This window comes from Platalea leucorodia, assembly GCF_965183815.1.
Source record: "Platalea leucorodia genome assembly, chromosome: 5".
NCBI lineage: Eukaryota > Metazoa > Chordata > Aves > Pelecaniformes > Threskiornithidae > Platalea > Platalea leucorodia.
The window spans coordinates 59,059,450-59,083,576 of record NC_138827.1 but is presented as its reverse complement, the minus strand read 5'-3'; the positions used below and the strand labels follow the sequence as shown (position 1 = coordinate 59,083,576).

Below are 24,127 nucleotides of genomic sequence, written 5' to 3'. Positions count from 1 at the left end.
GGCTGAATCCTATACTCAGAAAGAAGCTGGACCCTGTGGCCTTCTTCCTGGGCACTGCTCTTTCTTCGTCATGCCTGTGCTGGATGAGTAGGAAGGAACTGGGCAGTTAAGGTTTCATGTCATTTTCTGATGTCTCTGGGTGGATGTGTGGTTGATTTTGGTGCGAATCCCACAGTTCCTCAGACATAAAAGTGGCAGAAAGATTTAAAATCTGGCTTTGGTCTTTACTTCTCTGTCCCTCGTTAGCTCTGTTCTTCTCTGGTGCAGTGCACATAGGAAAGCCAGGTAGCATTCAGAGACACAGTCATTGCTAGCAAGCCCTGAAAATATTCTTTTGACGCTCACTTGCAGATGACAGGAACCCTGGGAACGTAAACCCACTTATTTTCCGCCCCATGGAAGAGGGAGTCAACATAGATTTCCCCAGCACCATACATTCGATCGCCCAGTTCCTAAACTCCACGCGGGAAACCCAGGACCCCAGCATGTACACCCAGCTGGTGGCCACTTTGGCCTTTACCGCCGAAAAAGCCAAGTTTGCCACTGGAAATGAGCGGCAAGAGTGGATGGACTTGTTCATTGACACCTTCAAAATGGTGCACAGCGAGATTGTGGGGGACCCAGAAACCGTGCTAGGGCTTTGCTGACATCTCTGTTAGAGGTCACATGAAGCAGGTGGAGGCAGAGGTTGAGTGGAGGTAGTAATTATCTTTCCTTGAGTGCCTGTTTGGCAGAGGGGACAGGTACATTGGTAGATGCTTTTAGTTTAGGAGAAACACAGGCATTGAAACAGCTTGGTTGTGCTCAGCTGGGGATGTGACACAAGGGGCAGTCCTCTCCTGCTTGGCTGGCTGAGGAGCATGGCGGCTTTCTCCAGTGATGTCAAGAGGTGCTCTTATTTCACCTAATTGCTTTTCTGCAGAGGAGCTGTGTTGCCTTGGTCTCTGAGCCAGCCATGCTGCTCCCCTCCAGTGCTCCCGTGCTCCCACCCTGCTCCGGCAGGCTAGCGTGTCCTAGCCCTCAGCCACGCGCAAGCACCAGGCTCCACCAAGGAGACTGCTGGCATGCACGTGGCTGAGGGCCAGAGCAAGCCCCTCATTTGCAGAGAGCCTAACAATGCGGTTTTCCCACGCCTTCCTACATATGTATCTGCTGACTGCTTCTGAAGCATCTTCTGCATCCTCTTGCTGGGTTACCACGAGGGCTCTCTTCGGGTCCCGCAAACCAGTTGTGTGGCAAGACTGGCAAAGCAAGGTGCATCTCCTCTCGCCACAGTGAGTGTCTCTGTACAATGTATTGAGGAAAGAGCAAACAGTATGGGAGAGGGGACAACCCTGGCTTTTCATTGAGAGCCCCAAAACCTGGGGAGTGCTTCTCTCAGAAGCTGTACGAGCTCCCTCTGCCTTTTTCTCTGCTTGTACATTTGTGTTTCTTCTCTCTTAATTAGCAACATGTACCTATTCATATCCAAGAGGTAGAGATTATGTAGGACCAGGCAGTCCAAAGCAAAAATCCATGACTGCACAGTCAAACCTCTGTGATAGGTTTTGTGAGCTATTTAAAAGCAAGTATTTAAACTTGTATAACCCATTCAATCCATACCCAGTGCTAGTTCGGTTCAGAGAGACTACAGAGCCACCAATTGCACTGCAGGTACGTGCATTTAGACGAGGGGTGATATTTCCATGAGCTGCCCTGGTTTTCACAAAAAGTCAGGCAGGTGACTGCCATTCCTGCCTCCAGAATAACTACTGCCCTCTCAAGCTGTAAGAAGAGAAAATGGCATTTCATGTGCTGACAGAAGAGCAGAAGTGTTTACTGCCAGCAAGTGAATTTTGCAGCCTCTCTAACTGACATGGTATTGTTGCAATAAAGTATACTGAGCAAATGTCACATTTAATGGGCAGAAGGGAGATGTATGGTCTTCAAAAATGCAGTTGGGCTGTAATATTTCCAGGTGTGCAAAGTGGAGCCAGTTGCCAAGCTCAGGCATGGGAATTGGAAAGATGAACTTGCCCACTTGGAACTTCTTGCAGTGTTTCCAACATCGGTGGCTTGCCAGTCTAGGCTAGAAGCCATACAGTGACAGGCATGCAGAGGAGGTGTTTGTGTCACTCAGCACATGAGCAGGTTAGACGCACTGCACAAAAATAGTCTTTCTCCCAAGGCACTTTTTGCTCCCAGTCTATAGGGACATGGAGCTCAGAGAACTCCGCTGTTGGTGTATAATAGAGGTAAAATTGTTCAGAGAGCTTTAAATGGTGTGCTCAGAGTTTTAGGTGAAGGCAAAAGGATGAGGATCTGACTGTGCCTGAGTCCATATGCTAGCATCTGGTCATAATCCACATATTCCAGATAGCCTGTGGAAAGCCAAGCTCCGTACTCTGTTTTGATTTTACTGAAAAAGTAGCATGTGACTTAGCCTGCTAGGATGCAAGTAAGACGACTGAACTCAGTGTAGTTAAGCTGTTCCAGCCATGATGCTAGATGAAAAGCCCCAAAGAAACACTGATCGGAAGAGAACATCTCAGGGCTGGGACATCTTGCTGAACAAGAGGAGGATTTGGCAAGACTTCAGCAAAGGGGGTTTAGACCTCATCACACCATGGCTTTATATTTCATTTCCTTTGGAAATATTTCCTAGCAAAGCAGTGCAACATTGGAAACAAAGTTTTTTACCTCTCAAAAACCTTCAGCTCATTATGGAAACAAAAAAAAAAAAGGGGGGGAGAAAACGTCTCTTTGCTTCAACAGGATTTGCGTTGGCCCTTATTAGTCAGAGGCAAGTGAGTGTAGTAGTGGTTTGCTAACATAATCCTGGCTAATCCCTCTGATAAAACCAGCTAGATTTCATAACAGCAGCAATTCCTTCAGTGAAGCACTTGGGCAAAGGAAGGACACAGATCAGGGCTTGGGGAAAGGAGAGTCCACACCTCCCCGAAGACACAGGAGGGGTTGTAAAAGCAGGAAGCCCCAGAAAGGGCTGGGAGATCAGTCCCCATCTTGCTGTCATTTTCATCTCCACTGTCAACACTGTGAAATAATAGATGAAATACAAGTTACCCAGGTTTTAGAAGAAGCAGGAACATGATGTGAATGGGTGGGGTTACTCTGCACATGCACATAACTAGATGGGTTGCTAATGGCAGGAAAATCAATGGTATTTCTGCTTTGCGTGCTATCTCTGCTAGATGTCCTCAGCTGTGTCCTAGCACATGGTATGCAGTACGGTGAGCTGCAGGCATTCGTGCCTTGCTGTAAGCTGCATGAGAAGGACTGGTGCTCCAATTAAAAGCATGATGTGAACATTTTAGTTGGCCTAATTCATGGCTTATCTCCCAGTTAAGGATGAGAATCTTGTTCCTTGCTGCAGGAAAGGGTGCTTGGGTCCTCAGCCTCCCAGAAACGGGAACAAGCTGCAACTGAAGCATGACACTGAACAGGACAAACCCAAAGTTTTGCTGCACTGCCTCACATCTGTTGCGTTCCCATGGGATAACTCATATGTAAAAGCATCTTATCACACAGCTCAAAGGCAGCCCTCTCCAGCTGTGAGGGCTCAGCAGCAAGTGGAGTGTCTCTGTGGAGTGCTCCTGCAGTAGAGGCTGCCTGGAGAGCCAGGCATGTGTTACACTCTCACTGAAGCTCCATGGAGTGATGCTGCTCTCAGCTGCGGTCTGCTTAACTAGTAGCTCTTAAGGCTTGCTTCGGGTCCTGTGGGAGGTAGGTGGATCTTGCTTGGCATCTCAAGAAACATGACTACGTGTAGACAAGCATGGGGGGAGACAGACTGGTAACACTTCAACACAATAGGCAGCCCTCACTCCCACCCGCTCGCTTCCACCTGCTTTTGCAGACACCTACATAGATTTCGAACTATGTGGTTGCAAGGGGCATGCCTTCCTTCCTTTCCCCCTCCACGACCGCACAGAGCAGGTGAGGACCAGGAGTGCAGGCGCTGCCAAGGCAAAGTATCCTTGTGGCAGCAGTGACTGTGTACCAGGAACTGCAGCACCAATGTACCTTTAGACAACATTTCTCAAGGAAGGTTGGGCAGAGGTGAGTACGTACCTTTATTGCTTTAAAGGAGTGGAGTATCGCAGTTGAATTTCAAAATGCGATATTCAAAAAGCTCACGAGGGAAAAGCATCGCTTGGAGATTGGTTTCTACTGCAGTCAGAACTGGCATTGCAGAAGCCTGTTGTCTGCAGTAAGACAATGTATGGTAAGCACCATTCAAGGCATGCCATCATTGTAGATATGTTTTACAGTGTGGGCTAAGGAGAAATGCCAGTCTGCAAGGTCAGGGAACATGATACAGAAACAACCACAGACTTATGTCCAAAGAGTCAGGTTAAACCATGAGTACCAGCAGAAGTTTCTGCATCAAGTCCGACTGTTTTATCATGGATGGAAGTGGTGCCAAACAGTCTGTGATCTCAATGATATGCACTATCAGAGCTTCTGCTACGCTGTCTTGTGCTGTTGGATTCATGTTGGACACTGTCTCTGTAGTCTCAAGAGAACATGTATCTATTTTGCTTAAAATATAACTTCGCTGTTTGCCGAATGTTGACTACACACATAGTACTAATGTACTAAACACTGATCCATTTGTTGCTCAGCTTATACAAGGAATTATGCCGGTTCAGCACCCCATGATGCTGAATCCAGGTGTAACAGCATTCAGCACTGAGGAAGCACTTTGTCAAGTTGGATTTGCTCATAGTACGGAAATTCAACCTAATGTGATACTCATATCCCAAATATTGCTCCTTGTTGCCAGAAATGGATGCTCAAGCTGGGGCTGCTCCAGAATCTCCTGTTCCTTGCCAGTCATGCAACACAACATGACATTGGCTCCAGGACTTCACTCTTTCAAGATTCAGTCTTAGAGCAACAGAATTGCTTGACAGTTATACGACCATTGCCCTGCTTCCAACTCAGGGGGTGGCCAGCTGCAGCGTGTACATCACAAATCAATACTGCTGTTGCAATCATATTCCTGACTAATGCTTTCAGCAGAGAAGGAAACTCAAAAGAAGAAGAAGAAGAAGAAAATTCAACAGTGCAGTAATGGCAGTGTTTCTTGGAGAAGCAGTGCACACAGGGGAACACCAAATGCAATACACAAAACTACTGCAAAGGAATAAAATAATGGTCCATAACTAACAACTGTCTCCAAAGATGGCTATTTTCTTCTCCTTTTTTTTCTGAGTTCATTCACTGTGTATATGCCCACTTTGTGGACAGGTGCTGTTCTGAGTGACTAATGAGCAATGTCCCACTGTTGTTTCACTCAAATATTAGTCTGTTATATATTACAAAAGTCGCTTTACTATGTACAGGTGCATCGACAAGGGCAGTCTTGTTTTCCAATCATATGACCCAACCTTTATAAGCTCTTTAGGAATTAGTGATTGCTGATTAAACTAATCTGGGTGAAAGGTATGAAAACAGCTTTTATCCTACAAATCTGTGTGTGAAGAGTAACTCTGAAAGTAAACCACTCTCTGGAAGTAACTGAGAGGTTTGCAGACACTGCCTGCCATTGATCTCTGGATATTTCTGTTACAGATAAGAGCTGGGCACTGCTGTAAGAAGGTGGATGTAATTCTGGGACTGAAATGCACAGACCTGTCTAATCTTATGGATGCTTGTGGAGGTCTGTCATAGGCCCCAGAATTAACATTCATTAAGACCTAGTGCCCAGGAGGTGAGGGAATCAGAAGCAAAGCTCCTACATTACCAGCTGCAAAGACAGGCTTTGGCAACAGCATGGGGCTGGTCCTTCTTTGGACAAACAAGCACAGAGGCAACTCTAGCCCAAATTGCCCAAGGCAAGCCCCAGCCTTATCCTGTAGGCTTTCTTACGCTCCCAACTCTTGTCTTCTTTCTCCTGCAGAGCTTGCAGTGGCCCAATGCACACAGCGCCCCGTTGACGTCGTCTTCTTGCTCGATGGCTCTGAAAGGATTGGGGAGCAGAATTTCCACAGGGCCCACCACTTTGTGGAGGAGGTGGCCCGACAGCTCACACTGGCCAGGAGCAACAGTGACAACATGAATGCCCGGATTGCGCTGCTGCAGTATGGCAGTGAGAGGGACCAGGATGTGGTCTTCCCACTGACCTACAACCTGACAGAAATCTCCAATGCCCTGGCACAGATCAAGTACCTGGACTCATCCTCCAACATTGGGTCAGCCATCATACACGCCATCAACAACATCGTGCTCAGCCCGGGAGATGGGCAGCGACTCGCCCGGCGCAATGCTGAGCTCTCCTTTGTCTTCATTACTGATGGCATCACAGGAAGCAAGAACCTCGAGGAGGCCATCAACTCCATGAAGAAGCAAGATGTCATGCCCACAGTAGTGGCTCTTGGGAGTGACATAGACATGGACGTCCTGCTGAAGCTTGGCCTCGGGGACAGGGCAGCCATCTTCCGGGAGAAGGACTATGACAGCCTCTCCCAGCCCAGCTTCTTCGACAGGTTCATTAGGTGGATATGTTAAATGAAGGGAGTGCACATGTCCTCCTCTCACCAGTATACTCACCCTTGATATTACCTGTTTCATTTTCTTCCCTCTGTATGGTTGCTAGCGACTCTGAGATGGCCCAGAACAGCTGCCCTCTGGGTCCTCCTTTCTAGCCAAAATCCAGAGCTCTTTTTTGATTTTCATGATGAAAAGTCGTGTATCTTACATTTATGGTGCTAATTAAAACCAAGATCAAAGCAGGCTACAGAGCCATACAACAACTTCTGTAAAGCTTTACACACACTAAGCCATGCCTTGCGTACGTACTGTAATCCTAGGAGGGCTTGTCAAAGAAGCAAGAATCTTTTCCAGTGTAGTAGGACAAATTATCATCTCTAGTTTTCAAAAACTCTCAATACCCCTCAGTGTCCTGCGAGGAGCTTTACAATTGTGACATCCCCCATTCTTTAGCAACCCCCTTTTCCAGATTATCTCATCTTTTTTGTTCTCTCAGTACTTCTGCCCTGAGAGAACCAAGTGAGTTTATGACACATCACATGCTGCTTGAAATGGGCAGTAACTTGCTTTCCTTTTGCATGGCCCTTGGTGGCTTGCTCCTCTTTCCCAGTAGCAACGGGATGGTGAGAGATTTTGCTGCCTTCTACAGCTGTCTGCAGATGCTCCTTTTGGGGGTCTATCTAGCCTGAATTTCACAGATGATCTTTAAGATCTTCATTTTCCTGTAGGCTATATCTCCCTTGCTTCCTTCTGCCATTCTGACCTTCATCAAAACCTGTTCATTTATTACTGCACCCAAAATCTTGGCTGAGAGGGGCAGCATGTCTCTCAGCATCTCACAAAATACTGGGCAGCCACTGGAGCTGCCTCCCTGTCATCCCAATGTGCTCAAAGCAACTGTGGTGCCTTCTTCCCACCGGTATCTGCTGAGCAATGCCCAGATTTGAACTTGAATTGTGCTGTCTGCAAAAATAAACAAATAAACTCTTTTCACCATATCCTGAAAAAGCCTCTTTATTTTGTAGTTTGTCTCTTTTTTTTAATTATTTTTAGTGAGCAGCTGATTCTCCTAGTGCTAAGCTGAGAAGTCTGGATAAGTTCGTATTCTGCTTCTCCTCACAAATGCAGGGGTCCGTGCAGCACAGGGGTCACGGGGCACTGCTGAGGACCTGAAGGACCACAGGATGCTCATGAGGCCTCTCCAGCTTTCCCCCCTGTCTCCAGCAGTCCCCTTGCAGACCTGTTCCTCTGCCCCCTGGCCCTGCACCCCCCCCACTGCCCATCAAACTGTGGTCTCTCAGCACAACGAAGACCGTGTCTTCATTCTTCACTTGCTTCATGTTCCTCACCTGTTCATGGGTGAGGAAAGCGAGGGTCTTCAGTTGCCCCTCTTTGAGGGGGGCTGTGCCTTTCCCCACCACGAACGTGGCATTGCACTTGAGTCAGGCTTTCCCCACTCTTTCTTCAGCCCCTCTTGCATCCAACACTTGGGTGTCTCAAGCCAGGACAGTGGGACAGGGGAACCCTCCAAGGACAGGGGCATTTCTGTAAGGTCGCATCCACGGTGGTGGACGTGGGATGGGGATGAGAGCCTGGGCAGGGCTTGGGTTGTCTGTAGGGGACCCCAGGCACAGGGTGCAGAGGAGCCGGCAGTGCAGGTGCAGGGAAGGGCACGGTGGTGGGGAGCTGTGGCCATGCATGCTGCAGTGTCACTGCCATGTTTTCCCTCTTTTGGAAAGGAGACCTGTAGGGGAGCTTAGAGGGTCACAGGACAAAACACAACTGCATCCAGAGAGGAGCCACAGGAGTGAAATCCCACTGCCCCAGCATGTACACACGCCCAGCCAGCAGTGCAACAAGAATGAACAAGGCTGCACTGGCAGTAAATGTGGGTGAGAGGGGCCGCGCCACCTCTTGGAGATTCCCTCTGCCACAGTGAGCTGCCCGTGTTTGTGCCATGGGGTCCAGCAGCCAGTCACACTGGCTGGCAGCAAAGCCTTCTTAACAACAGGGCTGGGAGGGGTCCTCTTGAGCCATGACAATGTGCAAAACAAAGATAAAACAGCAGCAAAAGCAGTCGTGTGTTAAAATTGTTGTGGTGAAAGCACTGCCAGGCTTTTCACCTTTTCTAGTGAGCATGTTGCAGTCCCATGGCCATGGTTCAGGGGCTTCAGAACAAGAGCTTGCTACTTTTTCATATTAATTATTACCCTGGCATGCAGGATGGCAACCCATACAGCTCAGCAAGGAGAAAGTTATGGCATTCCCTGGGCAGCCCCTCTGCTACAGCCAGGAAACCTCATGCAAAATGTAAGGACTTCTACAGGTGGTGAGATCCATGGTAGCAACCAGCATCATTGCACAGGAAAAACCACGCAGACACCAGCAGACTGAAAAACAGCACGTGATACTCCCCACGCCACTACCTGAAGCCTCGGGGATGACTTTCAGTGTGCTTTCCCAAAAGACAGAGGACAGAGCTGTTGCCCAGCATCTCACAGCAATTCCAGGTCAAAGAATTTACAAACTAAAAACAAGAAAACCACTCAGCAAGCAAAACGCCGCTCTAAGAGAAAGGGGAAAGGAGTGGAGCAACATGCAGGTGGTTCCCATGGGGCATTTGGCTTCACATTTCGTCGCTTCACCTCTGTGAGGGTGGGAGATGTCCTCTTCAGTCAGAGTCAGAACTGCTGCTTGAGCTGCTGGAGTGCTGGAGGAGATAAAACAACCCTCTTTCACACCATTTCTAATAGGTCTTAGCGATCCTGTGGTGGGTGCCCGTTCCCAGCGCCCAGCTGGGTCCTGGTTGAGCCTGAAGCAGTGGTGGCTGCAGACCCACCTCTCCCCAGGTGTCTTTGCACACCCACAAAAGGGGTGCCCTCAGGTTTGCAGGCTGGCAGGATTGCAAGCTGGGGGCCATGCAGAGGGTGAGCCTGCATGGGAGTCAGCATAGCACCACAGCCTCAGACAGCAAACCCCAGCCAGGATACCTTGACTTGAAGATAAAATGGCTACTAATAACATCACCATGATGTTTATTGCAATGCTGTTACAAAACACATTTTAGAGTTTGGAGCTATTATTTTTCTGCTTGGAGAATATAATTACAGGCATATCATGGGAGGGCTGTTTTTTTAATTATTATTTTACAAGGCTGTTCAGGCCAATTAAGCAAACTCCAGAAGGGTCCTGCTCTCTGTCAGTGAGAGCAAACATTAAGGCAGATCACTTTCAGAGCCCTTACACAGTAAGAGGAGCTGATGGTTTGCTTTGTTTGGGAAATGCTCCTACTTCCAACTGTGGAGCTGGGGTTTTGTTTAGCAGTCCCTCACTCAGACCTATTCTGGATGGTGCCTATCCCTGGAATGGTATTTTCTGCAGCATCTACTCCTGGCAGAAAGAATTGCTTTTCTTTTTTTGTTTGGGGTTTTTGTTTGGTTTTTTTTTTTAAGAGGGAACTGAACTGCTCCTCTGCTGCAGGACACTGAGTGAATGTCCCTTACAGAGGCACAACTCGCTCTCGGGTGAGCAGGACAAAGTCCTGGGATTTAATATGCCGCACAGTGCACCCTGAGCTGTGTCACTGTTTCAAATGGCTTCAAGGAATTTAATGGCTCATGTTTCAAAAGACTCACTTGAAATGACTCATGCTTGCCTATTTATTAACCAAATGGGAGTCTCCACATCTAAAAAAAGCCACTGAGGTGTTGGCAGCCCATCCAGCTGCCACAGGGTGGAAGACGGGAGCCCCAGCTGCCCAGGCTGGATGCTGTGGCATGTGTGAGGGGGTTCAAAGGACCACAGCAATGATTTGGAAGGATCCACTGCCGCCTCACTCTTACCTTGCCTCCGTGGTGCTTGGAGTGCTTCTTCTTGTGCTTCTTATGGTGCTTGTGATGGCTGTCAGGGGGGCATGGTGGGCATCCCGGCATTCCTGGTGGTCCCGGATAGGGATGCCCATGGGGATGATGTCCCGGCAGAGGGTGCCCATGGGGGTGCTGCCCCGGCGGGTAGGGGCCAGACGGAGGGGGGCCACAGGGATAGCCACCTGGGGGTGCGGGGGGATAGGCTCCAGGGGCGCCAGGCATCACTGGAGGGTAGCCAGGGTAGGGACCTGCTGGAGTGCCGGGACCAGGGTATCCCGGAGGGGCAGGTGGGCAAATTTGCACTTGCGGTGGTGGCACCCCCCCGGGCGCACCTAGGAAGAAGAGGAGGGCTGTTAGTGAGCAGAGCCAGGCTCTCCCCAAACAGGCAATGCAGGGATTTGGTGCACCCATGCACCCAAAGGACCCTCCCAGTCTACCCCCTCTTCACAAATGATGCCCCACTCCCCTTTGGTATGCAGGTAAACCCCCTGGGTGCCCGTGGCGATTGCACTGAGCCCCTCTCCGAGCCCCAATGTCTGTGTAGTACCCAGAGCCTTGCCCAGCCCCATGGCTGCTCACCTGGGTTGGGGTTCCACATCCTCCACGGCCCTTGAGCTGCAAGGGAAGGACAGGCACCATCAGTGCTCCCTCATGGCACCTCCTGTCACAGGGACATCATCGCCCTGCCAGCAGCCAGGACCCGGCTCCTCTGCCCCGCATGTCTGCCCCAAGCAGAGACCACGCTCGCTTCCCAAGGAGTGCCACCCCCCTGCAGACCCTGACAGCCACCCCGTCCCTTCAAGTGACAACACCGACCCCAAGAGTGGCTGTCCCCACCTCTGTGCACCCCCAAAGCCTCGGCATGTGGTTTCCATTGTTAATGGAAATTATAAACCAGCTCCAGCTGAGCCAGGTGCCCAGCCCACATCCTTGTGGACCACAAGGGGCTGGGAACACCATGTCTCAGTGCAGCGCCAGCTATGGGGTCGGTGCACCCTGGCCGACAGGCACCCGTGCTCCCACTGCCCCCGTGCTCACCAGCTGCCCTGCGACCCCACCAGGCACTGCTTCCTCGGGGAGCCGCTTTCGCTCACCGAACCTGCAGAAAAGCTCCCAGCAGAGGCGATGCTGGCAGCACCCTCTGAAAGCACCACCGCCAGCAGCACCCCCGATCGCTGTCCTCAGCACGGCTCTCCCGGGGTGGCAGGCACCTGTTAAATACCAGGGCCTGGCTCGGGTGAGGAGGGGTGCGGTGGGCAGGGGCGACACTGCTGAGTGGTGGAACCAGCTGCACCGCTCCCTGCACCACAGCCGTCACCATGGGCACATGGGAAACGTCAACACGCCGCTCCCAGCCGGCACAAAGGTCCCACAGGGCTGATAAAAACAGGGGACAGAGGGTGGTGGTTTCACCTCCCGGTATCAGGTGATAGGGTGAGTCAGGTGTTCCCACCACGAACCCTGCCTCAGTGCTCCCAGAAGGGGCACAGTGTCCGGGGGGAGGGGGCTGGCACGCGGGGGTCACCCTCCCGCAGGCACTGCTGTCTCAGGGTCCAGCTAACGACTCCCTGTGACACTGCTCAGGGTGCTGCCATGGTATGAGGGTGGAGGAGGTGATATCTGCCATTAGACACAGTCTCAGGTCTTCCTCTCAGGGGGTCTGTGAGGAGGGGGTAGAGCTCCTCCCATCCCATCCCCATCACCATGCTAACACCCCCGATGCCGCCCTGCCTTTGGTAGCGCTCCCTCCCTGGGCCACTGAGCAATGCAATGGGCTGATCTCGTCATACATCGTCAAAAAGACACCTTGCAGAAAGGGACCGCATCAGGTCTTGCCCCAGCCCTGCAGGCAGGGGGGTGTCTCAGGGGTGGTTTCTGGGCACAGAAGCACACAGGGTGTGTGGGGTCAGGAGGTGCCCACGCACAGGGATGTCCTCCTGGGCAGCACCACAGGGTCCCTGCCATCCCCTCCGTTGGCCCCTCCCTGTGGCCCTAGACACTGCCAGCCCAGCCAGCTCCTTCTGCCCCAGGGACAAGGGGTTGGAGACTGGGATCTGAGCCCCAGACAGCAAAAATTACCCTTGGCCAGGGAAAGGCCAGCAGGGGACATGATGCTGGGATCTGCCTGAGCGGAGCAGCTCTCCTGAGGTGGATCGCAAAGGAGCCCAGGCAGGGACAAGTGTGTTTCCCAGCTGTATTTGCCACCGCAGAGCCCCCAGCCCGTTCCTGAGCCCCTCTCAGGCCGCCCGCTTCTCCAGCAGTGCCAGCACGAACGATGAGCCTTGCTTTGCCTCCTCCAGCAGCCCGGAGACCTTCTGCGACATCTACATGGAGAGGGAGAAGGTGCATCGTTTGCCACTTGACAGGACAGAAGAGCCATCCACCATCCACCCCATGCATCCCACTGGTGGCAAAGGGAGGGAGTGCCTGGGCATGAGGGGTCCCAGGGACTTCATCTCCATCTCTGTCCCACCTCATGCCCACCACCAGGGCCAGGGCATACACACACAGCCCCTGCTTACCGCAAGCTTGAACTTCTCATCCGTTATGTCTTTGAGGTTGATCATGACGTTGAAGTAAGCTCCGAACACAGATGCTTCCAGCATTTTGGCTCCCACCTAGGAAAAGATGCTTGCAAGACGCTCTCCTGCTGAACCAGAGCACCACCATACAGTCTTGAAGCAGGGCAGACCCTTACGCTGCAGGACTCCCACCCTCCATGACCCAGTGGCACACAATGCTTTCCAACTCAGTATTTTCAGGATGTGGCTCTGGCAGGGGGAACTGTTCATGGCCTTGCCACACAGGTGGGAAAACTCAGGCAAGGGCTGGTGGAGGTCAGCTCTCCTACAAGGGTTGCAAGCTGCCAGAAAGTTAGCTGGTGGAAGAGAGAGTCTTGGTGGAGGTCAGAGAGGGGCTGGAGAGAGTCATCCCAGAGGTCAGGACATGATGGGACACCTTGCAGGGAAAAGCTGTGAGCCCAGCAGCCTCCAAAGCCGCAGTCAGGGCAGCACACGAGCCTGGGGCTGTACCTGGATGTCAGACTTGCAGGCTAGGTTGCAGTGGCGTGCCAACTCCTTCAGAGCAGGCCAGAGCCCGCTCACCTTCTCTGCCAGGGCGCAGGGCACCCTCACAGCTGTCTTCAGTCCCTGTTGCATGGCAGCCATGCGTCTGGGAGGGGGGACAGCCCCGGGGTGAGCACTGGGTGGCCATGCTCCCCCAGTCTGCAAGTCCCCACCAGCCCAGCTCACCTCTCCCGCTCTTCAGAGGTGCTTTTTGGCAGCTTCATAGCTTCCTGCAGGCAAAGAAAAGCAGATTTGCTGCCATTTGCTCTGAGACCCCACATGCCTTCCATCAAGGGCCAGGGCAGACCCGATAACTCCCATGTTCTTGCAAACCTCCTTTAGGTGATGATGTCCCCTCCCCTGGCCATGGCTTGGACCAAGGTCACAGCCCTGCTCCTAAGGACACCAGGGCACAGCAATGCCAGCCCCCCTCCCAGCTGGAAAGCCCCTCGCTTCCCCATGGGATGTCTGCCACCAGTGGGACCTTACCATGTAGCTGCTGAAGGCACGGGAGTCGGCATCCACCATCGCCACCAGCTCGTCCATGGCTTGGTGGAAGGGGGGGATCAGCTTCCTCATGATGGGGTCCAGCTCCTCAAACTGCCGCTTCCCGTAGCTCATCAGCCCCACCATGCAGCCCAGCGCCGCTCCCTGCGAGGGCACAGGGGTAAATCCTCCAGCAGGACACAGCACCTGCCGCTACCTCCGTGCTGGCTCCCCTCGGGGTCTCAGCACAGCCAGAGGACCCCTCAGGCAGGCAGGGACCCTATCCCGGTGTCAGGCACGTACCAAGGCAGCCGCGGCTGCGGACACGGAGCCTCCTCCCGGTGCTGCTGACCTCCCACCGACTGCTCGCACGAAGGCGCCCAGCGGCTTGGCCACCAGCCCCCTGTCCACCTCTCCTGCCTGCACCAGGTACCTGTGGCATAGCAGCCCCATGGGTCAGAGCCACCTCAGGTGCAGGGACACCCACCACCACCACCCAGACCCTTCTCACCTGGCACCACCCTCTCCAACAGGTTTTCATCCACCCCTTGGCTCTGCGGGTGGCTGAGAAGGGGGCTAGCCCAAAAAACCCAGTGGGAGGGTCAGGGAGAGGACAAGGAGCCCCACGGGGACAGACAGACAGACAGCTGGGGAGCACGTGTCCTGGTGGTGTGGGGCATTGCTCTGCACTAGACAGGGTGGGCTCATGCAAATGGAGTTTGGTGGGACAGAAACATGCCTGCAGCCATGTCCCTGGGCGGGGGGATGACAAGGACTTAAAGTGCATGTCCTGATTTCGCCTTGACACAGGTGTATTTCCCTTCCTCTCCCCCAACAGACATGAGTTTTTCACTGGGAGCTGCAGCATGGCATTTCTCCTTGGAAGGCAGCATGTGAGCTGCAGGCAGTGAAATTTGGGCTGGGGATGGGGTGGAGGGTTTAACATGTACATGTTCAAGTTTGGCCATGAAACCTGTTCCCGCTGCCTGCCTGAGTGACCTGGAGTCCCCCCACCCCACGTTCACAACCATCAGCATTTGGCAGCAGGGACCACCCAACGCCTGCACAACACCCAGCAGAGATGTCCCCTGGGTGTGAAGAGGAGCTGGGTGCAGGCGCCACTCCCAAAACAAGATGAGTGCAAGACGCAGGCAGCGGGATCCCTGCGTCCAGGCAGGGATGGGCACCATGATGAGAAGAAGTATGGGGGTCCCTACTCGATGATGCGTTCCCGGGGATGAAATGGAGACAGGGAGTCCAGGCCCAGCCGGCTGACCACCTGCAAGGAGCAGCGCTGCCATGTCAGCCCCGTTGCAATAAGTCCCGTTGCATCCTCATTCCCTGCTGTTAATTAACCGTGGGTGATCCAGCCCTAGGACAGAGTTGCTCAGGCCACCACCCGGGGAGAGGACAGCTGGCGTCACCAGCCCGTCCCATCCTAGACTTGGGGGCGGCGTGCGGCCGCCTACAAATGACTGGAAACTGCACTGATAAATAATTAGCTTGCTCTTATCTAGCACGTTCCCCATAGGGTAGAAAAGTCCCTCCCTCCTGCAGCTGAAAAGCAGAGCCCGTCTCCTTGTTTCCAGCTTACGCCGGTCCTGGGACAGTTTCCCATAATGCCACACACTGTCCTTGAGTCTCCTTCCCTCCTGGCCTCCACGCAGGCAAGCTGGGCAGCTGCTGCCCATGCTCTGTCCTCACGGGATGGGCTCTCTGCTCCCTGAGCATCTCAGCATCCTCAGGACAATAAAACAACTTGTCCTACTTGCTGTGCACTCACAACTTGCCAGGCACCAGACAAGTGTCACGCCTGGGGGCTGCTGTGGTCCCAAATCCCTGCTCAGTGCACTCTGGGAGACTGGGGGTGCGTGGGTGTGTCTCTCTCGTGATCCCACCCTTATGTTGGTACCAGGAGGAGCCACATTACCAGCCTGATCTTCTGTTCCTCCTCCAGGATGAAGAGTTTTTCCTTCTTGATGTAAAACTCGGCTGTGTCCAGCATGGCCTTCTTGGGGACAAGCCCCACCAGCTGAGACCCCACCACGGGGAGGTTCAGTGCCTGCAAAGGACATCAGAAACATGACTGTCCCCAGAGCCATCTGCCCTGCCTCCGCTACCACCCCAGCCTGGTGGTCCTCATCCCTTCCCAGGTACTGGGGAGCTCATGGAAAAGCCTTCAATGGAGGAGCTGGGGGCTAGCAGCATGTTGCTGAGCTTTTGGGGGTTTTTGTGCCATTCAGCGCTCTGGACAGCTTGGCTGAGCTGAGCATGAGGTAAAGCAGGTCCTGACCTGTGGTTGGGGAGAAAAACTTGGAGAGAGGCATCCTCTGCGAAGTCCCCATTGGAACAAGCGTGATGTGCCACCCCACGCCACCCACCTCTGCATCTTGGCAGACCTCCTCGTAGACAGCATGGAGCGGTGTGGTCTCAAAGTCCAGCAGGTTTGTCGAAACCTGGGCTATATTCTCTTCCTCCAAATACCAGCCAATGCCCTGCACCTTCTTCAAGCGCCCGGGCTGCCAAGAACCACAGTCAAGGCATGGTCCAGGAGGCGCGGGGGCAAGCAGGTTTGCTGCCAGCATGCCACCAGCATGGGGTTACCTGGTCGATGCCACGACCTTGCTCGCGGAGGTTGAGGGCGATGCGGTGAGCCAGCTCCTTGGTGCACAGCAGGTTGACGTTGTACGCAATAAGGAACGTCCGGGCACCAGTCACTGTAGCCCCCCACCGAGGGACAAAGGTTGGGGGCCCAAAATCTGGAGCCCACTCTGGTTTTGCAAGCTAGGGAGGAGGGAGGATAGTGCGTGGGCTAGCACCACCGAGCAGCACAAGCCACCTGTCCGGGGACAGTGTCTCCCTTCCCAGCCGGCATCTGCCACAACCACCTCCATGTTCAGCAGCACCCAAAGCATTTCATCAGCTCCTCTTGGTGTGAAGGGACTATGCTAGCCCCTGGCACCCTCCCCAAAGCCAGGGAGGTGCGACACAGCTCTGCCCAGCCTGTGCCGCCCAGCCGGGTGCTGCCAGGCTCACCTTCTCAGGGAGCGCCTCATACTCCCCAGCACGAATGGTGGGCAGGGCTTTCCTGCTCTCCTCCCGTGCCGCCTCTCCGTACAGGTAAACTGCAAGACAGAACTGGGGATGAGCACCGCTGGGCAGGGGCTGGCAGCACGTCATCTAGCAGGGTCTGGTTTTGCCATTTGGGAGCAAACCTTATTTGGTTAAGCTTTTGCAAAAGGTGTGCAGTTTCTCCACAGCTGGAAGCATGTGGGGTGGGATGGGATGGGCAGAGGTTCCTGGCCCCCACTCACCAGGCACCCCCAGCTCCGCTGCCAAGCGCTGCCCGAAGACATGGGCACAGGTGATGCACTCCTCCATGCTGATGTTCATCACCGGCACAAAGGGGCAGACATCCAGGGCTCCCATGCGAGGGTGTTCGCCTGGTGACAGGGCAGATATAAGGATTAGAGCTGGGAAGAGCAAGCAGAAAAGGAGGGAAGACAGCCCTTTCCCAGCCTCTTTTGCAGACTGGGAACTGCTGCCATGAGGAAAGCTGAGTTTGCAGCAGTAATGTCTACTCCAGCCCAGGGACAGGAGGGATTCTGCCTCTCTGGATCAGGAGGATGAGCAAGAGCTTTGCACGGTCCCACCACCATCCACCCTGGCAGCGCTGCTTGCTGCAGGTGCAGTAATATACTGTGCTTGGCCACCGGCAGCTGATTTTAGCTCCAGCCATGCAAGGCGCACCCAGAGCCAACCACACACTGCAGCTGAGGGATGCTCCATGCCAGATCAGCTCCTGCACCGCCCCCAAGCTCACCCGTGTGCTGTCTCATGTCAATGAGCTGCCCAGCCACGCGGGCCGCGCTCAGTGCCCCTTCGATGACAGCCTCGGGCGACCCCACGAAGGTGTAGACAGTGCGGTTGGTGGAGGCGCCGGCGTCCACGTCCAGCAGCACGCAGCCCGGCGTCTGGGAGATGGCCTGCCCCAGCGCATCGATTACCTGCCGGATAGCAGAGGGGGACAAGGCGGCTGAGCCAGCCAGACCCACACCACAGCCCCAGCTTCACAAGGTGGGGGATGCCTTTTCTCAGCTCCCCCCCTTCCCACCGGTGCTGGGGTTGGGGATGACCCAAGGATGATCAGTGTGGGGATGCAGCCCCGCACTGCAGAGGACGCAGGATCCAAAGGCATGAGCATCCCACTCCTACCCAGGGGGTTTGGGACACCCCCAGCTCCCAGTGAGCCCCAAACCTGCCATGGTGGGGGAGAGATGCCCAGTGGCTGCTGCACATGGGAGAGCACCATCACAAATTGCTGTTTCTGAGGATACTGTCCCCTGCCAGCTTCAAAACAGATTTGGCTCTGCAAAGCCTGTTCCCTGCGGGAAGCAGTGGTTTTATTGCAATTTTGGGTTTGCTGAACTTCCCTGCCCTGAGCAAGGCCGAAGATCAGCCTAGGGCTGATGCCCAGCACAGCCCCCATTAACCTGGATGGCATGTTTTGGCAAAACAACTGCAAGCAATATTTCTCTGAGGGGGTATGCCAGACCACCTCGAGTTCTGGTGCTACAGCAACCTGGGGGGGGGGGGGGGGGGGGAGGCCTGAGCCCCCACTTCTCAGCAAGGTGCCAAAAGGGAGCAGGGTCTGCATTTGGGCATTTTTGGCATTAGCCAGGCAGGGAAAGGTGCACAGCATTTCAAAGGAGGCAGGGCAGAGTCTGGCAGCAGGTGCTGCCTGCACGGCCCCTCTGCTGGGGCAGTCCAGCTGTCTGCACCCAGCATCGCCCAGCCCTCAGCCCTCCACGCGCTCTCTCACCTCCTTGTTATTCCCCTCCGAGAAGTTGGGGACACACTCCACCAGCTTGGCCATGGTCCCAGGGGCTGCTTGCACCCCACGGCCTCCAGTTCAGCTCCTCGCACCCTGTGGGTTTGCCTGCCCTTTCCTGTCCCACTGCAGAGCAAAAGCTTCCCAGCACCCAATCCTGTTGCCTCTTCCCCGAGCCAGGGTTTCTCATTAACTGCATCGATCAGCAGCCAGGAGTCAGAAAGGGTCTTGGATAAACAACGGTCAGACTGTCCATTCTGCACCCGGAGCAGCTCAGGGCACAAGGGCACTGCCTGCTTGCCAGGGCCGGTCTTCAACACTAATTACCCACCAGCGCCAATTAATTGCTAGGAGAGGGTGATGCTACAGGAAGAAAAGCATCTGCTGCGCCCAGCACCATGCTGTGACTACCGAATAGGACAGCACGCTCCTGCCCAGGGCACGGCAACAGGAGCACCAGCACCACGCGGTGGTGGGGGACAGCTGCTTCCCAGGCCCCCCAGTGTGGGCACGGGGTAAAAGCTGTCGCTGTGAGCAGGATTCGAACCTGCGCAGGGAAACCCTATTGGATTTCGAGTCCAACGCCTTCACCCCTCGGCCATCACAGCCCCGGCCCGGCGCCCCCGGGGGAGACACCTGCCCCCCGCCATGGGCACCCCCGGCCCCCCCAGGGCGCCCCGTTGTCCTGGGAAGCGGGGAAGCGTGCGGGGGGCCGGTGCATCCCCGCAGAGGCGCTCGGCGCCGCTCTGCTGCCCGGGGCCGGGCGGCGGGGCCCGTCCCCGAAAAGCAGCGGGCGGCGCTGGGGGCGCCGGGGCAGCGCTGCCCGCCCCGCCGCCGGCGGGGCCGGCCCAGGGCGGGGGGGCCCGCGCAGCTGCGCACCGCGGCTCGTTGGTCTAGGGGTATGATTCTCGCTTAGGGTGCGAGAGGTCCCGGGTTCAACTCCCGGACGAGCCCCCCTTTTGGCCACGCACCGCCCGCCACAGCCCCTGCGGGCACCGGGCGGCGACACCGCTGCCCCGGACTGCGGGGACGGCTGCGGCCACGGTCGTGGCACCGCAAACGGGGCTCCCGCAGCAGCTCGCCTGCCCGCCCGGGCACAGCTACCGGCGGCCCTTCACCCAGGCTCTGCGTCCACAAAACCCTGGCCCCGCTCTGCCCCACAGCCCCACCACCCTGGCCCGGCCCCGTGGGCAGACCAGGCACCCGAGGGACACCCAGTGCCTGCAAACCCCCGAGCCCCACGGGCAGCAGCGACCGGGGCACGGGGAAGGAAGCAGCGACGGGGAATTGCTGGGAGCGACGAGAAAGCCAGGTCAGAGGGGGACGCCGGCTGTGCGGGATGCCCCAGCGAGGAAGAAGGGCGGGGGGTGATGCTGCAAAGCACGGGCCCTTTCAACCACTGCAAGAGCCAGCGAGATGCTTTGGAGGAGGAAAATCCCCGGCGATGGTGGGAACTGGAGATGCTGGGCACTAACGCCCCACGCTCACCTCAGGATGGGGGCTCCCTGGAGCGGCCACAGCGAGAGGGACCTTCCTGCTCCCAGCGTGTGCCAAGGGACACACACAGCCTCGGCTGACCCCCAGCCCCCAAAAGTGCGTGGGGCGCGGAGCCTGGGGGTGCAATGGGGTGCAGCACCCCGGCTCGTTGGTCTAGGGGTATGATTCTCGCTTTGGGTGCGAGAGGTCCCGGGTTCAACTCCCGGACGAGCCCCCCTTTTGGGCACCCGCCTTCCCCAGCGGCACAAGGAACCACAGTGTAACCAGGCCGCGGCGAGGGCAGTGGTGCCAGCGCAGTGGGGTCGGTGCCCCATCCTGGCCGGCACGTCCCCGTGGGCAGGCTGGGCCCCCAGGAGCTGGCAGGGAGGTGCTGCAGGGTGGCGGGGCAGGGAGGCAGAGGGAGGAATGAGTGGCAAAGGGCAGCTGGAGGCAGGGCTGGGAACCGCAGAGCGGGTGCTGCCGGCAGCGTGGGCCCCCGGGGTCTTTTTCTGGGGTCAGGGCCGGGGGGCAGAGCAGGGCGAGCTGTGGGCAGTGGGGCAGCGGTGGGGGGTGAGGGGACTTGCCCAGGCCCCCAGGCCTCCCTGGGCAGGGGGGATGTAGCTCAGCGGGAGAGCGCTTGCTTTGCATGTAAGAGGCCCTGGGTTCAACCCCCAGCATCTCCATGCCCTTTTGCCTCCACAACAAAACAGAGCAGGGCAGTGGGTGCCCAAAAGAAGAGCTCATCCAGGAGTTGAACCTGACACCTCTTAGCATTGTAAGCAAGAATCATACCACTAGACCAACAAGCCAAGGTGTGCAGCTCACACCCAGTGCAGATCCTGACCCACAGGACCCTACCCCAGCCCTGCCTGTGCTGCCAGCACCAGTGCAAGGGAGAGCACAAAGTTCCTGCACCCAGGAGCTACCAGTGCCAGAGGTCCAGTGGAGGGTCCCCTTTGGCAAGTGGCACGGCTGGAGGGTGCTGTGGGGCTGTGTTTCATCCTCGGCATTTCAGCCTCTCTGCCGGGTGACAATGGCCGAGCAGGGGTTGGTCCCCTTCCCCAGTGCCCTTCCCAGTGGCGGGTCAGGCCAGGCCAGGAGGAGGTAAATGGAGCCAGGTGAGCACTGGTTGTCACTAGCACTGCCTGCACTGGGGAGCTGCTCCCAGCCACTGTCCCCCTTGGTGTGTCTCATGCACCTCTCAAAAAACTGGAGACTTTAGGGGTGCCTGAGCTCTCAGAGGCTGCACTGAGATTGTTTGGGTCAGCCTTGGGCACTCATGGGTGAGCCATGCAGGCAGGTGATGCCCTGGAGACCCCCAGGATGCTGGGGTGAGCAGCCAGAGAGAAAGCTGAGACAGAGGCAGTCACCTCGGGGCAGTGCCGAGGCTTGGGGCAGCTGGCAGGTCTCTGCCAGAGAAAGGGGAGGGGGCAGCAAGTCCCCGCAGGGTCTGTGACCCCAAAACCCAGCTGGTGCTGGTAGAGGAGGTGTTGGGCTCCCTGTGCTAGGGGCCCGGGTCAGCACTGGGGGTGCTCCCAGTGGCAGATAGAGAAGGGTTTGGGGGTTGGGGTACACCAGACCTGGGGCAGCAGTGGGGGGGGCAGGGGGGGGAGAGGGTCAAGTGTGTTGGGGGGGGACCCGAGAGCTGCAGGGGAGGTGGGCACCATGGCTCAGCTGGTTAAAGCGCCTGTCTAGTAAACAGGAGATCCTGGGTTCGACTCCCAGTGGTGCCTGGGCCTGGGGGCTGTTTTTCCTCCCTGCCCCAAGCTGGTGGCACTGCTGGGGGTCCCTGCCTTGACCTGAGCAGTGGAACCCCCTGCCCTTCTGTCCCAGGTGACCCCACCCTGGGGAGAAGGAGGTTCCTTCTGCCCCCTCTCCCTGGGGAGCTCACAGTGGAGAGATGACCCAAACTAGCTCCAAACCCCAGGGAATTTGGGAAATAAAGAGGCACATCCAATGCTGGCTGGACCCCCACCACCTTCCCCATTAATTTTCACACCTGTTGATTAATCCTGCAGGAAAACCCTCTGGACACAGGTTGTGGGTGGGTGGGTGGTGGTGTGGGGGTGACAGAGACCTGCAACAAGTAACGAAGCCTGGGGCACACAATCTTGTGGCAAAAATAAATGCCACCCTGCCCTTTGCCATCCTCTGAACACAGGGACAGAAGGGAGCATGGAGAGGGAGCAAATGAATTGCAAACACCTGCTTGCTGCCCTGCCCAGCTGCCCTGCAACAAGCAGGTGGGCAGCAGGCTGCCATGGCCAGGCAGAAGGGCTGCCAGGGCTCTGCCTGCCCCACCTGGCTCCCCAGAGGACACCCTAAAGAACCAGCCACAGGTTCACAGCCTTTGGCTGGAGAGGGGAAAAAAATCCTCAAGAAAGGGTACAACACCGGGGACGAGGTGGCCGAGTGGTGAAGGCGATGGACTGCTAATCCATTGTGCTCTGCACGCGTGGGTTCGAATCCCACCCTCGTCGGGCTGCCAGGGACTCCCACCCGGGGGGGAGGCTTTTGGTGCAGCTCCTGCCGTGGCCAGCTTCTTCTTCCTTCTCTCTGTTTTGCTTGTTCATGTTAAATACACGTCTGCCTCTGGATTGTTTCTCCCACTTGTGGAACCTGGTCCCGTTTGCTCAGGGACCTGTGTTGCCCTTCTGTGCAACGTGCCAGGCCCCACGCTCCCATGCAGGAGCAGGGTACTGTCACCCTCTGTTCCCTGAGCCCACCTGCTGCCCACCCTCCTGCCAGCTAGCTACGTCTTCTCCAGGAGGCAAAGCACCAAACCATGGGCAGGGAGGGTCAGCAACAGGCTGCCCGTGCTGGCCAGGCAGCGAAGTGGGCACAGCCTGAGCCTGGGCACTGCTTTTTCCCTTCTTCTCTGTCAGCCAATTATATTCCATTCTGCATCTCATACACAAGCCCTGAGCACCCCTATGAGCTTGGGAGCCAAAAGAAGAGCCTGAACAAAGCTGTGCCTTGCTGAGCCATCGCCGCGTCATAGAGGTGCTTTTTTGAGGATGGCATAGCTGCTGCATGTTGGCAGCTCCCTCCTGGGTCTGCAGCAGTGCTCACAGTGGGGTTCCTGGGGAGAGAAGAGGGTGAGCTACTGCAAGATGAAGAGGAAAGAGGTAAAAAGACCCCCTTGCTGGGAGGTTTTTAACTGATGAAATCCCAGCGGTCTTGCAGAGAGGGAAGCCTTGCATTTCTCAGAGCATGTCTGTGCTTCAGCGCAGCTGGGGAAACATGTTGTGCCAGCCTTGCAGGTGCCTTCCCTGCTCCCACCCCTTCTTTCCATGGATGAGAATGTGGCCAAGCAATGCTGTGGCTTGGAGGCAAGGCTAGGATGCTTCAGCTTAGCTGCCCACGCTGCAAGCCCTGCACTGGCTTTTTGACCTTCCCTGGGGCCATGTTTCCTTCCCATGCCTTGGTGAGATGCCCCTGGGGACCAGCTGGGAGCTGCTTCCCTCTCCCCAGCCAGAAACAGTGATCAGGCTGCAGGGAAACACCGGCACCATCCCATCCCACTGCCGTGGGATGCTGTGGTGCTTGGCCAGCTCTGCTGCCCTGGGAAAGGGGGATGTCCACACCCGGACATCCAGGCACCCTGCAAGAGGGATGCGTGAGATTTCCTGGGGAAAAGGCATGGGTTTCGGTGCACAAGGGTTACAGCCCCAGAGATACACTAACTTGCAGCTGGAGACAGTGAAATGGGAAGGGCTGCAGGCTCCTCCTCGGGTGGTCATGCATGGTATGGGGGCTGCTGCAGCAGAACGGGATCTGGGGGCTTGCAGGGCAGAGGCAGCCGGGAGAGGCGACAGGCTGACTCCCTTGGGACCTTCAACCCTACTGGTCGGTGTCCACCCCGGCACACCCCTGCCCTGGTGCACAGTGACGACGCCTCCTGGGTG

General features: G+C 55.9%; 2 protein-coding genes across 2 annotated transcripts in view; one reads left to right on the top strand and one right to left on the bottom strand.

Moving 5' to 3' along the window:
• The window catches only part of COL6A2 (collagen type VI alpha 2 chain), a 28,823-nt gene extending 21,340 nt beyond the window's left edge, over positions 1–7,483 (top strand). The window contains exon 28 of the mRNA XM_082312055.1: positions 5,906–7,483. Coding sequence (XP_082168181.1) covers positions 5,906–6,513 — 608 coding nt within the window. The 3' untranslated portion in view covers positions 6,514–7,483. The remainder of the gene's footprint in view (positions 1–5,905) is intronic.
• Positions 7,484–12,598: 5,115 nt separating this feature from the next.
• FTCD (formimidoyltransferase cyclodeaminase) lies at positions 12,599–18,788 on the bottom strand (the record flags this gene model as incomplete). Its single annotated transcript, XM_082311530.1, has 14 exons — positions 12,599–12,685; positions 12,884–12,979; positions 13,394–13,532; positions 13,613–13,656; positions 13,916–14,077; positions 14,216–14,345; positions 15,130–15,191; positions 15,843–15,974; positions 16,294–16,431; positions 16,517–16,696; positions 16,949–17,037; positions 17,227–17,355; positions 17,736–17,919; positions 18,735–18,788. 14 exons carry the CDS (start codon positions 18,786–18,788, stop codon positions 12,599–12,601), a joined length of 1,626 nt encoding a protein of 541 aa, XP_082167656.1.
• Positions 18,789–24,127: the final 5,339 nt, after the last annotated feature.